At 35.8% G+C, this 14,054-nt stretch overlaps 2 protein-coding genes across 2 annotated transcripts; both read left to right on the top strand.

Annotated features, from left to right (window-relative positions):
* The first annotated feature begins 1,032 nt into the window (after positions 1-1,032).
* LOC108202579 (pentatricopeptide repeat-containing protein At1g63330) lies at positions 1,033-5,041 on the top strand. The gene is made up of 2 exons (XM_064084074.1): positions 1,033-2,988; positions 4,735-5,041. Exons 1-2 carry the CDS (start codon positions 1,153-1,155, stop codon positions 4,768-4,770), a joined length of 1,872 nt encoding a protein of 623 aa, XP_063940144.1. The 5' UTR covers positions 1,033-1,152; the 3' UTR covers positions 4,771-5,041.
* Positions 5,042-11,729: 6,688 nt separating this feature from the next.
* Positions 11,730-13,934, top strand: LOC135146717 (pentatricopeptide repeat-containing protein At1g63330-like). Its single transcript, XM_064084075.1, has one exon. It carries the CDS (start codon positions 11,866-11,868, stop codon positions 13,726-13,728), a length of 1,863 nt encoding a protein of 620 aa, XP_063940145.1. The 5' UTR covers positions 11,730-11,865; the 3' UTR covers positions 13,729-13,934.
* Positions 13,935-14,054: the final 120 nt, after the last annotated feature.

Below are 14,054 nucleotides of genomic sequence, written 5' to 3' on the forward strand. Positions count from 1 at the left end.
ATTTGAAATATATTACATAATTAGAATTTAATAACTAAATTATAAAAGTAAGATTTTAAATATTGAGTCATGTGAATGCATGATTTATTTCATAGAATAGAATTTTCAGTTGTAACATTAAACAAAATCTAAATTCTTTATGAAAAAACGACCGATTAATAATATTATGACATGAGTCAAAAACTACATTCTTAAAATATAATATACTGATTCATGGAAATTTAACTAAAATTATGAGCTTTTTTAATAAAACATTAAAGAAAATTGTGTCGACATGAACTTTTTTTTTTTTGGGATTTTGTGGAACTGGCCATAAATTTAAGGCCTTTAAATTGTTTTGGCAAATGAGATTTGAAAGGTACAAAATAAGTCGGTTTATATTAGATTTAGTGATATGTATGTTGTCTATTGAAGAAAATATTAGTGATATGCTGCTAAATTTTTTTGGGTAAGAATGATTTTGTTGTGATGGGAGTAGTTGATATGCACTCAGTGCAGGAAGAATTTGAAAGAGGAATTATGTTTTTTTGATTGCTATGATTAGTGGAATTATATGCTATTTATAACTTGTGCAACGTTTCTCCTTGTGGCGTGAAAATAAAAAATATTTTTTAATAGAGAAAAGTGCACTTTGTGTATGTGGACTTTATCTGTTACCACACTTTCAATATTGTACTTTAATATCCTACACCCGATATATCGTACTTCTCTATTTTATGTAGTAACTGTACTACTGTCAGTCTGTCATGGTGAGATTAAATTGTAATTAACAGGGTTAATTCAGTATTTTAAATATCAAGTTTCTACCTATACCCTAAGCTAAAAAGACGCGACAATCAGAGTGTATGCACAGATCATTTCCTTTCATTCACGAACTTATTCCACATTTATCGTTGTGTTGACTTGATGCATAATTATATTTAATGTTATCGAAAAATGTAGAGGGACTCGCACAACAGAACATGAGATGAAAGCAATGAAAGTCCCCTAGTACATATATGTGTTCAAGTCATGCTCGTAAAAAGTGGGAATCAAATTTGAGTGTAACCGGTAAATTGATGGGATATTTTAAAATATTTTATAAGGATTAATCAAGATTTTTTAATAAATCCGGATTTTTAAAATACACTGCAGCTCAGAGAAGCTTCAGCAATGGCGGCCAAGAGAGGAGCTCTTCTCACAATGACTTGTTTCAGCTTAAGGCCTCTCAGTGTAAGAAGCCCTTGTTCTCTTTCATCCTCTCTTTTTCGTTCTCATTTTCTTCCTTTCTCTACTAAACCTAACCCTAATTCACAACCCAAAGCCCCCTTTATTCCTTCTCCATCCACCACTCATACTCGACTAAAACTACTACTCTATCAGAAATCCAAGGTTGGTTTTGATAAACTCGACGATGCTCTTCTTGTGTTCGATAAAATGCTCCGTCTGAAATCTGGGCTTTCTGTTGTGCATTTCACACAACTGTTAACCGCCCTCGTTCGAATGGAAGAGTACTCTGTTGCCGTCTCCATGTTTAGAGAATTCCGTGTTTTAAGCATTCCTGTTAATATTGTTACCTTTAATACTGCCATCCATTCCTGTTGTCACTTGAATACGCTTAATTATGCCTTTTCATTGCTTGCTGGAATCATCAAGAGTGGTTGGGTGCCTGATGTATTTACCTACACCACTCTCATCAAGGGCCTTCTATCTCAAGACAGGCCTTTGGAGGCTGGGGATTTGTTTAAGAAGCTTATCAAATTTCAAGAAATTCAGCCCAGTGTAGTTACGTATAACACCATCATTGACGGTCTCTGCAAAACTTCAAATACCTCCATGGCTCTCAAGTTGTTAAGAAAGATGGAGGAGATAGGTTGTAACCCCGATGCGGTAACTTTTAACTCAATTATTGATTCTTTGTGCAAAGAGAGACGAGTCGATCATGCATTGGATCTTGTGTCTGAAATGACCGCCAAAGGCATATCACCTGATGTTATAACCTATAACACGCTACTTCAAGGTCTTTGCAGCTCCGGCCGATGGGAGGACACTGAGAGTTTGTTAACTGAGATGGGTGTTAGGAAGATCTCTCCAAACTTGCACACCTATAATATATTAGTTGATGCATACTGCAAAGAAGGGAGGACAACAGATGCAGAAGATGTGATTGAAATTATGATCCAGAAAGGTGTGCCTCCTAACGTAATCACATACAATGCACTGATGGATGGTTATTGTTTAACAGGCAAAATGGACAGGGCACAAGAGGTGCTGAATACCATGAAGAGTAATGAGATATGGCCAGACTGTTATAGCTATAACATTTTGATAAATGGCTATTGTAAGACACAGAAAGTAGACAAAGCCATTTATCTCCTCAGACAAATGCCTGTTGAAGGTATAAAGCCTGATGTTCAAACGTACACCACCATCATACATGGTTTGTTTCAGATGGGTAGACATAATGAGGTGCGGAACCTTTTCCCTGAAATGCTAAAAACAGGTAATAAACCAAATATCGTAACATGTCGAATTCTATTGGATGGCCTTTGCAAGAACCAATACATGGATGAAGCAATTTCCTTCTTTGAAATGATGGAATGTAAAGGTATAGTTCATGATATTCAAATACATAATATTCTCATTGATGGCCTTTGCAAGAACAGAAAACTTGATGAGGCCAGAAATATTTTTGATAAGCTTGCTTCGAGTGGTTTGCAACCCAATGTGGAGACATACACTACAATGATTCAAGGATTTTGTCAAGAAGGCTTGTTTGATGAAGCAAAGGTATTACTTTCTGAAATGGAAACTAGCGGTTGTTTGCCTGATGATGTGACTTGCAACACGATCATCCGTGGAAGTCTTTCGGATAAAAGATACGAAGAGGCAGTTGTACTGATTGAGAACATGCGAGCTCACAAATTCTCAGCGGATGCATCTACCACATCCATGTTAGTAGACCTGGACCCCACCGTTCTTGCTTTCTGCATATGGTTTTTGCAACAGGTACTGAAATTTACGGTTCATTGTTATTTTTTATCATCTCCTAACTTCTTTAAGTTATCTGCTATAGTAATATGTTTTGCTGAGTAAAAATTTATATTGTTGGCAACTTAAGGGGTACCATCAGTTATTTTAGAGGAAATAGACAATGGATTAGTGACTGTAATACTACCTCTTCTATATGTATTAAGGACAGTCTATGTACAAGTTGTCATTCTGAATTGAAAGCTAGCATTTCGACGCTTCCCATAATACAGAAAAAGAAATCAGCATTTAAAAACAATAAAAGAAGCCTCTGTACTATCTCTATAATGCATAAATCAGATAACTTCATTCCTGATATAACGTTCAGCACGCATATTCAGGCTTTCACAAACTAGCTCATATCTCTTTCTCCGGATATTATCTGTTATACCATTCTGACTTCTATTTCTTCTACTATTAAAAGGATTGTGACTAAGTAAAAGCAATGCCAAGTAGTATTATCTATGGATACGGTTGAATCAAGTAATATTACTGCTACAAACCACTGATAATAGGAGGATTAAGCACTATTGAACAGGAATGAAAATATAACTCAGACCAACATTGATGGTTCCGATCTACCTTGAAATAAAAATGCCCTCCGATCGAGGAGTGGTTCAGCCTCCGTAGAATAACGACAAGCTAAACGAAGTGTATTTTATTTGGAGATCAAAAGAGAATTTATATAGAGATTTGAGCGTTCGAGAGGGTCAGGCTCCGCTAATTAAAATAAGAACAAAAACTCTTAAATGAATGGATAATCCCTACTTTTTCCTTACAATTCCTTTATGTCTCCCCCCTTCCGCTTGCTAGCCTAACCCTGCTATTTAACTCCATTATGCTAAGTTGGCTCCTGGAGATGCACTAATATAGATAACAAAACAGAGATTTGTAAAAATTTACCTGAGAGGTCAACATGGTTGGAGTTGGAACATTATCTGCAGTTTTCTAAATTTGAATTGGCACATCATAGTTAGCTAGTGGGTTGTAGTTAAATTTGCTATTATTGGCAAGGGAAGTTGGGGAAAAGATAATTCTATCTCAATTCTCAAGGATATTCCGGCACTATTAGAGTGACTGATGAAATGACTGTTTCGCAACTTTTGTGGTCTATGGGATTACACAAAATTACAAGTTGAAACAGAAAATGAAGTATGAATGTTGCTTGCTGAATCACAAGGAGCTTACAGCTAATGAGTTATGACATGTCGCTGAAATTTTCGTGCGTCAAAGCAGTAAACTACTATGAAATGGAATAAGGTTAATTGAACAGCTATCATATGGCAGGTTTTAGTTGTATATAATGCATTATTATTGGGATTTCTATATAGTGATACTTTTGATTCTGCTCGCTACTAAAAATGCGTAAAACTAAATTGTGGTGTATATTTTATAGAACACTAGGAAGCGAGATTCTGCGTCTATTCTCCAGAGATTTGTATTATAGAGTGTCCGCAAGAATATAGTTTCTTTGGTTTATGCTTTTCTCATGTTCTCCTTGTTTCATCCATGTGGCTTTGGCAGAGACAAAACAGTGATATTAGGCTATTCGGCTTGGAAAGATAGCTGAATTTTCGAATAAACTTGTATTTCTATGGTTCAATAATTTAATGTGGAAAATTAAGTTTCGGTTTGTTAGGTGAAATTTTTAATGGTTGCGCAATATTTTCTTTCTAATATGTATAGTCCCTTATATGTTTATGCTTCCTGTTTGATATTGTGCAGAAAAATGATCACGCTGACAGCTCGAGGCATTCTTGATTTGAGAAGATCAGTCAAATAGATCTGAAGGTCTCTACATCAAGTGCTGGATAACTAAAGTGCATCCCTTAGGCCCTCATTTATTTGTGCTTCCTGTTTGATAGAGGACTGCTGATTAGAAATGCAGAAAAATGATCAGAAAAGTATGAATTCATCGTCTTTACTCCTTTGCCAGTAAGTCTTTAAAAGATATAGGTCATAGACCTAACTCTATGTACTCACAGATCTCATCAAGTGGCCCCTTGAATGGAGTAATAAGCATTTCAAATGACTTCTGCACAAATTTTATCGTTCGTTTCTTCGAGTATTATCTCTTACGTGCCAACTAATTCACCGTCGAACTTCAAAATGTCATCAAACTTCACAGGTTTAACGTCGCTGTACTGGTTAATTTTTACAGACAATTGAGATTACATCAGCATAGCGATGATGGATCCTGACAGATATTGGCTCCCCAGATTAACAAGAGCAAACTTGAATTTTTGGTCCCATATTCTGTATGAGCAACAACTTAAGGGGTTTTCACCAGGTTGTTGCCATCAATCCGATTCCATGCTCATCTGAAACACAATGTTTGGCAATCTGGAGTCAAGTATTTTTTCGATTTCAAGCCAGCGCCATTTAGAATTAGTTCCCCTGCAACAGCATCGATGAATAAGAACCATATTCAGAAAAAGTAGCATTTTGATGCGTCTCATATACGGAAGAAATAAGCATTTAAAAATAATAAAAGAAGCCCATGTTCAAATAACTTTGTTCTAGATATATAATCTTCAGCACATATTCTGACTTTTACGATCAAGCTCATTTCTCTTCCTCGTCATATCTGGATTAAATACTTGTTACATCATAAATGCATTCTTCACCATGGTGAGACGGTATCCAGTTTCTATTTATTTTTCAATATACGAACCATAGAGTGCCCGAAGAAGAGCTGATGAACTCAATGAAAAGTAGGGTTTTTCATTACAAGAACGGATGACATGATGCTTTTTGATGATACTAAAGGTCGAAAATGATTGAAACCAAAGATGATGCTTCTCATCGATACTGAAGTGTAATGATGATACTGAACTGATCATGATACTAAATTGCAAGCCATTATATGCAGCATATACAATTTTATATTATTATGTAGATAGATGTATACACAAAATAAAGTTTATGTGAAATGATACAAGGGAGCTAGATGATTTTGTTCTGGTAATTATATACGGTTTGGTTTAATAATACTAAAATAAATTCAATTTTAGATTTGATTTAAAATATAATATTTTAATTATTGCCCCTGGTTTAGATCATTATGCTTGTATGATTGATCTTTCATCATTATAAAATAAAAGAATCTAAATTTTTTGGTTCATCATTTAGTCAATATCTGAGCTAATCTACTAATCATATTATTATAAAATTTACTATAATATTAATATATTATTCAAACTAATTTATGTTTAATATTACAATCTTGAACCATTATTAAAAATAACTTGTGTATACGACATGATATAATTTAATATTATTAAAATTTAAAAATAAATATATATATTTGAATATGTTTATTTATTAAGTAAATTATATAGTAGTGGTCGTATTTTAACTATACTTAAAAAAATGTGATCAGATTTTCAAAATTACAAATTAATATCCAAATTTAATTTAAAATAATGATATTAGTTAAACTTTTTCTAAAATGATAACTGTATTTTATTCATTTTATAAAATAATGACCAACTCTGACTTCACAAATGGATTATTCTTTTAAAAGACGAATGTAAAATTTGAACATTAATTTTTGAAATTAAAATTTGGCCATTTTAATGAAATATAATGAAAAATATGGCTATCATTCGATAATATATTTTAATTTATTTTATAAACTTACCTATTTTAGAGTGTACATAATTCATCAAAAAATTATTTCAACGAATTTAAATACCATTTGACGTTGCTGTTGTAGACAGCAACTACAATTTTTTGCTGAAAAATAGCTGAAAAAATGTTTGATAAATCTAAAAGTAAAATTTCCGAACATCAGCTTTTATCTAAAAGGCTGTTTTCAGAAAAAACAGGTCCACTGTTGCAAATTTCTGTTAGATTAATTTTATTTATTTATTTACTTAGTCAAAATAAGTTCTAATATTTAGGAATTGTCAAGTAGCTGTTAGTCGTGATTGTTTTAGAGTCTTCTATTTTTCAGATTTAGTTGCTTGTTTTCAGGATAGTGCACATGATAGTGCATAACAGTTTGTTATTTTTATTCTATTTATTAAATGGTCAGCACTTGTACTCTTTGAGTTCTCGGTTAATAAGAAGTTGGTTTCAGCAGTATATCTTCTTCTTCTTTCTGTCAATTTAAGCTAACAGTGGTATCAGAGCGAAACACTTTTCCTTGTTTCAGAATTATTTGTCATCAGCTAAACGCTGCAGCATAGTGATGACATCTGAAAATAACTTTGTCCAAGCTTCAATCCCTCGTTTTGATGGTCACTATGATCATTGGAGTATGCTAATGGAGAACTTCTTGAGGTCCAAGGAGTATTGGCAGATTGTTACGGATGGTGTTAAAGAGGTTACGAAAGACACACCAGACGCGCAGAAACCTGAAATTGAGGCACAAACATTGAAGGATTTTAAAGCGAAGAATTATCTATTCCAAGCCATTGATAGGTCCACTTTAGAGACTATTCTTTACAAAGATACCTCTAAAGATATATGGGATGCAATGAAAAAGAAATACCAAGGGAATGAAAGAGCTAAAAGGGTGTTGCTGCAATCACTCCGTGAGGAGTTTGATAGTTTAAAAATGAAGCCAGGAGAGTCTATTGCTGATTTTTTCTCAAGGACAATGGCAATTGTTAACAAGTTACGAATTAATGGAGACAAAAAGGAGGATGTTACCGTGGTGGAAAAGATTCTTCGCTCTTTAACATCAAAGTATAATTATATAGTTTGCTCAATAGAAGAGTCCAAAAACATTGACCATCTATCTATTGAGGAACTTGAAAATTCTCTGAAAGTTCACGAGCGAAAGCTTATCAAGCAAGATGAGGAGGAGCAAGCTCTACATGTATCCAGCGGCAATCATTCTAAACCAGTCAACAACTATCACAAAGGAGGCAGCAATGGTTATAAAAGTCGTGCAAATCAGGAGCACCAAGGGAGGAAATTTGGCAAAGGAGGACATCAATCATTTGGTAACAAATCCAGGTCAGTAGACAAGTCTGCAATTGAATGTCATCGTTGTCATAAGTTTGGTCACTATAAGTCTGAATGTTATACAAATCTGAATAAACGGAATGTTGAAAGAAGTAATTTTGTTAAAGTTGAGGATACATCTGAAGAGGTGACTTTACTAATGGTGTGCCATGAGACAGAGAAAACGAAATTAAACATGTGGTATTTAGATACCGGTTGTAGCAATCACATGTGTGGGAATGAGAGTGCATTTTCTGAGTTAGACAAATCCTTTAATCATAATGTGAAATTTGGGGATAATTCAACCATTTCTGTTATGGGAAAAGGGAAAGTCACTGTTCAAGGCAAAGGAAATGTAGGTCACACTATTTCAGATGTTCTTTTTGTTCCTGATTTGAAAACAAACTTGCTTAGTGTTGGACAACTGCAAGATATGGGGTATGAAATATGTATTAAGAATGGTGTGTGTACGATTAAAGAGAAGAAATTGGGGCTGATAGCTGAGGTAAAAATGACACACAACAGAATGTTTCCGCTTTATCTGCACACTCTCAATTATTCATGTTTCTCAGCAATGTTAAATGATGCATCATGGTTGTGGCATTTTCGATATGGTCATTTAAATTTTGCTGGTTTGCAAACACTTTCACGAAAAAATATGGTGTTTGGTCTTTCCCAAATAAGTGCTCCATCTGAAGTTTGTGAAGATTGTGTTGTTAGCAAACAACATAGGGATCCATTCCCTAAAGGAAAGTCTGTGAGAGCCAAGGAGGTGTTGGAACTGATCCATTTCGATATTTGTGGGCCTATGAATCATATGTCTAATGGAGGGAAAAGGTATTTTATAACCTTTGTTGATGATTTTAGTCGGAAAGTGTGGGTTGATTTTTTGCAAACAAAGGATGAAGCATTTCTGGCATTCAAAAATTACAAAGCACTTGTGGAAAAGGAAACAGGCAAATCTATTCAAGTACTCCGCATGGATCGTGGAGGAGAATATACCTCGCACGATTTTGTGAAGTTCTGTGAAAATCATGGCATTAAAAAACAGCTTACAGCAGCCTATACACCTCAGCAAAACGGTGTCAGTGAAAGAAAAAACCGGACGATCCTTAATATGGTTCGAAGTCTTTTGTCCATGAGCGGAGTGCCAAAGAATTTTTGGCCAGAAGCAGTAAATTGGAGTATTCATGTTTTAAATAGAAGTCCTACTTCTTCTGTTAAAAATATGACTCCGCAGGAAGCTTGGAAAGGTGAAAAACCTGATGTAAATCATTTCAGAATTTTTGGGAGCATTGCATATGCCCATATTCCTGATCAAAGAAGAAAAAAACTCGATAAAAAGGGAGAAAAATGCATTTTTCTTGGTATTAGCGAGCCAACAAAGGCTTACAAGCTGTATAATCCTATTACCAAGAAGATAGTGGTGAGCCGAGATGTAGTGTTCGATGAAAAAAAATTCTGGTCTTGGAGTAGCACTAGTGGTGATGATTCTCAACAGATTCCAGCAGATTTTGATGTCGAATATGATGCTGATATGCAAATGCAACAACAGAAAATTCCTGATGTTGCAGCACCTGGTAACTAATCAAATGTTGATTCTGGCACTCTTGATAGCATGGGAACAGGTCCAGAAACTCATGAGCAGCTGCAAGATTCTGCTTGTCTAGAAGAAGGCCAGCATGGATGTCAGATTATCAAGTTCCAGATAATGAAATTCCAGAGGATCCCCTTGTGCAATTTGCCTTATTTTCTGACTGTGATCCAACAACTTACAAGGAGGCTGTGAAAGAAGAGAAATGGAAGAGTGCTATGGATGATGAAATAGCAGCAATCGAGAGAAATGATACGTGGGAGTTAGTTGATCTTCCACCCGGAAAAAAGAGCATTGGCGTAAAGTGGGTTTACAAAAACAAAAATCAATGAAAAAGGAGAAGTGGATAAATATAAAGCGCGTCTCGTAGCGAAAGGATACAAGCAGGAACATGGCATCGATTATTTAGAAGTCTTTGCACCGGTTGCAAGGCATGATACGATTCGTTTGGTGACGGCATTAGCAGCTTGTAACTCATGGCAAATATCTCAGTTAGATGTCAAGTCGGCATTTTTACAAGGAGACTTGGAGGAAGAGGTGTTCGTCGATCAACCGCCTGGCTATGTGAATTCTGGTAATGAGCATAAAGTCTATAAATTAAAGAAAGCTTTATACGGACTAAAGCAGGCTCCTAGAGCCTGGTATAGTCGTATAAATAGTTATTTTTTAAAAGAAGGATTCAAAAGGTGTCCATATGAGCAAAAATTGGAGATGATGGCAAGTTGATTATTGTGTGCTTGTATGTTGATGATCTTATATATACCGGAAATGATGCTGCCATGCTTGAAAGATTTAAACAATCTATGATGCATGAGTTTGATATGTCTGATCTTGGAATGATGCATTATTTTCTTGGCATAGAAGCAGTGCAATCGGATAGTGGAATTTTTTTGTGTCAAAGGAAGTATGTACAAGAAGTATTAGGCAGATTTGGTATGCTTGATTGCAATCTAGTTAGCACTCCGGCTGAAAAGGGTGTGAAGCTTACTAAGGAATTTGCTGGGAGAGGAGTTGATAGTACTCGTTACAAGCAAATTGTCGGAAGCTTGATGTATTTAACAGCAACCAGACCCGACATAATGCAAGCTGTGAGTATGATTAGCAGGTACATGGAAGCTCCAAAGGAGATTCATCTTTTAGCAGCAAAGAGAATTCTCCGTTACTTAAAGGGAACTTGTGGTTTTGGATTGTTCTATAATAGCGGTGAAATGCCAGAATTGTTTGGCTTCACTGACAGTGATTATGCTGGAGACTTGGATGATCGAAAGAGCACTTCTGGTTATGCCTTTCTTTTTGGTTCTGCAGCAGTTTCATGGTGCTCAAAGAAACAGCCAATAGTTACTCTTTCCACTACTGAAGCCGAGTTTGTTGCAGCAGCAGTATGTTCTTGTCAGGCTTTGTGGTTGCGGAACATTCTTGAGGAGCTCCAGTGCAAGCAACAGGATGCTTGTCAAATTTTTTGTGACAATACTTCCACAATTAAGTTGTCCAAAAATCCTGTATTCCATGGAAGATGCAAACACATAGATGTACGGTTTCACTTCTTACGTGATTTGTCAACCGATGAAGTCATTAATTTGAACTACTGTAGAAGTGAAGATCAGGTTGCTGATATATTGACAAAGCCTCTCAAATCAGCTGCTTTTGTGAAGTTACGGAAGTTACTAGGAGTTTGTGCATTGAAGAATTCAGGCTAAAGGAAGGCTACAATGGTGTCTAAACTGAACTCTGGAGATGTTCAGTTTATGGGAGGGAATGTTAGATTAATATTATTTATCTATTTACTGAGTCAAAATAAGTTCTAATATTTAGGAATTGTCAATTAGCTGTTAGTCGTGGTTGTTTTAGAGTCTTCTATTTTTCAGATTTAGTTGCTTGTTTTCAGGATAGTGCACAGGATAGTGCATAACAGTTTGTTATTTTTATTCTACTTATTAAATGGTCAGCACTTGTACTCTTTGAGTTCTCAGTTAATAAGAAGTTGGTTTCAGCCGTATATCTTCTTCTTCTTTCTGTCAATTTAAGCTAACAATTTCATTATCAAATCTTATCAAAAGTTTTATTTTTTTATATTATAACTCAAAATAAACAAATATAAAAAATAATTACCCAACACTTTTTTTTCCGGGAACACACTAATTTTCAAAAGCACTCTCCCCTCACCGATCAATACCGATTAACATGTGTATCAAAAAATGAAAACAATTCCTCGAGTCTATCTCATTCCCGAGTTTAAGTCAATTTCACACTGACAGAGAGAGTTTAAATCCCATTTCTGCAAATCGCAGCTCAAAGAGGCTTGAACGATGTTGTTGCTAAAGAGAGGAGGTCAAACACTAGCCAGTGCTCATTTTCATGTTCTCACTTCATTCACGTCGATGGCTTCAATTGTAAGCACCCCTTCTCTTTTTCATTCTCATTTTCTTCTTTTCTCTACTAAACCTAACCCTAATTCACAACCCAAACCCCCCTTTATTCCTTCTCCATCCACCACTCATCCCGAACTTAAACAATTACTCTATCATAAATCTAAAGTTGGTTTTGATAAACTCGACGATGCTCTTCTTGTGTTCGATCAAATGCTCCGTCTGAAATCTGGGCTTTCTGTTGTGGATTTCAACCAACTCTTAACCGCCCTCGTACGAATGAAAGAATACTCTGTAGCTGTCTCCATGTTTAGAGAAATGCGTGTGTTAAGCATTCCTGTTGACATTGTTACCTTTAATACTGCCATTCATTCCTGTTGTCACTTGAATACACTTGATTATGCCTTTCCGTTGCTTGCTGGAATCATCAAGAGTGGTTGGGTGCCCGATGTCTTTACCTACAACACTCTCATCAAGGGCCTTCTATCTCAAGACAGGCCTTTGGAGGCTGGGGATTTGTTTAACAAGCTTATCAGATTTCAAGAAATTCAGCCCGATGCAGTTACGTATAACACCATCATTGATGGTCTCTGCAAAACTTCAAATACCTCCATGGCTCTCAAGTTGTTAAGAAAGATGGAGGAGATAGGTTGTAACCCCGATGCGGTAACTTATACCTCAATTATTGATTCTTTGTGCAAAGAGAGACGAGTCGATCAAGCATTGGTTCTTGTGTCTGAAATGACCGACAAAGGCATATCACCTGATGTTATAACCTATAGCACGCTACTTCAAGGTCTTTGCAGCTCCGGCCGATGGGAGGACACTGAGCGTTTGTTAACTGAGATGGGTGTTAGGAGGATCTATCCAGATTTGCACACCTATAATATATTAGTTGATGCATACTGCAAAGAAGGGAGGACAACACATGCAGAAGATGTGATTGAAATTATGATCCAGAAAGGTGTGCCTCCTGATTCAATCACATACAATGCACTGATGGATGGTTATTGTTTAACAGGCAAAATGGACAGGGCACTAGAGGTGCTGAATACCATGAGGAGTAATGAGATATGGCCAAACTATTATAGCTATAACATTCTGATAAATGGCTATTGTAAGAGGCAGGAACTAGACAAAGCCATCAGTCTCCTCAGACAAATGCGTGTTGAAGGTATAAAAGCCGATGTTCAAACCTACAGCACCATCATACATGGTCTCTTTCAGATGGGCAGACATAATGAGGTGGACAACCTTTTCCTTGAAATGCTAAAAGAAGGTACTAAACCAAATATCGTAACATGTCGAATTTTGTTGGATGGCCTTTGCAAGAACCGATACATGGATGAAGCAATTTCCTTCTTTCGAGTGATGGAATGTAAAGGTATAGTTCATGATATTCAAATACATAATATCCTAATTGATGGTCTCTACAAGAACGGAAAGCTTGACGAGGCCAGAAATACTTTTGATAAGCTTGCTTCGAGAGGTTTGCAACCTGACGTCATAACACACAACATAATGATCAGAGGATTTTGTCAAGAAGGGTTATTTGAGGAAGCAAAGGAATTACTTTCTAAAATGGAAACGGGCATTTGTTTGCCTGATGCTGTGATTTATAATACGATCATCCGTGGAAGTCTTTTAAATAAAAGATATGGAGAAGCAGTTGTACTGACAGAGAACATGCGAGCTCGTAAATTCTCAGAAGATGCATCTACCACATCCATGGTACTAGACCTATTATCTAAAGAAGAACAAGACCCCTCCGTTCTTGCTTTCTGCAAATGGTTTTTGCAATAGGTACTGAAGTTTATGGTTCATTGTTATGTATTGTCATCTTTTAACTTCCTCGAGTTTTCTGCTGTAGTAATATGTTTTACTGAGCAAAGAATTATTCTAATTAGCAATGTAAAGGGTTCCATCAGTTAAGAATATGTTTTTTGGAGGCATATCATGTAAGGGACTCAGACTGTTCCCATCATTTCAATGAACGAAAATGTTTTTGTGGTGATTACTAGTATGAAGTTCTTATATGCGTTTCCTCTCCAATTTATATCTTGGTCAAGAGAATGGAGGGCTCCATTTCTTAACTCATTGGTGTACGATTTAGACATTGCAAAATCAAA

Source organism: Daucus carota, chromosome 9 (assembly GCF_001625215.2).
Source record: "Daucus carota subsp. sativus chromosome 9, DH1 v3.0, whole genome shotgun sequence".
NCBI lineage: Eukaryota > Viridiplantae > Streptophyta > Magnoliopsida > Apiales > Apiaceae > Daucus > Daucus carota.

What these genes read in the sequence shown, in the direction of transcription:
- LOC108202579 (XM_064084074.1), top strand. Translation starts at nt 1,153, where the DNA reads ATGGCGGCCAAGAGAGGAGCTCTTCTCACAATGACTTGTTTCAGCTTA. An exon ending in GCATATGGTTTTTGCAACAG is followed by an intron (nt 2,989 to 4,734) that starts GTACTGAAATTT and finishes GATATTGTGCAG; the next exon opens with AAAAATGATCACGCTGACAG.
- LOC135146717 (XM_064084075.1), top strand. Translation starts at nt 11,866, where the DNA reads ATGTTGTTGCTAAAGAGAGGAGGTCAAACACTAGCCAGTGCTCATTTT.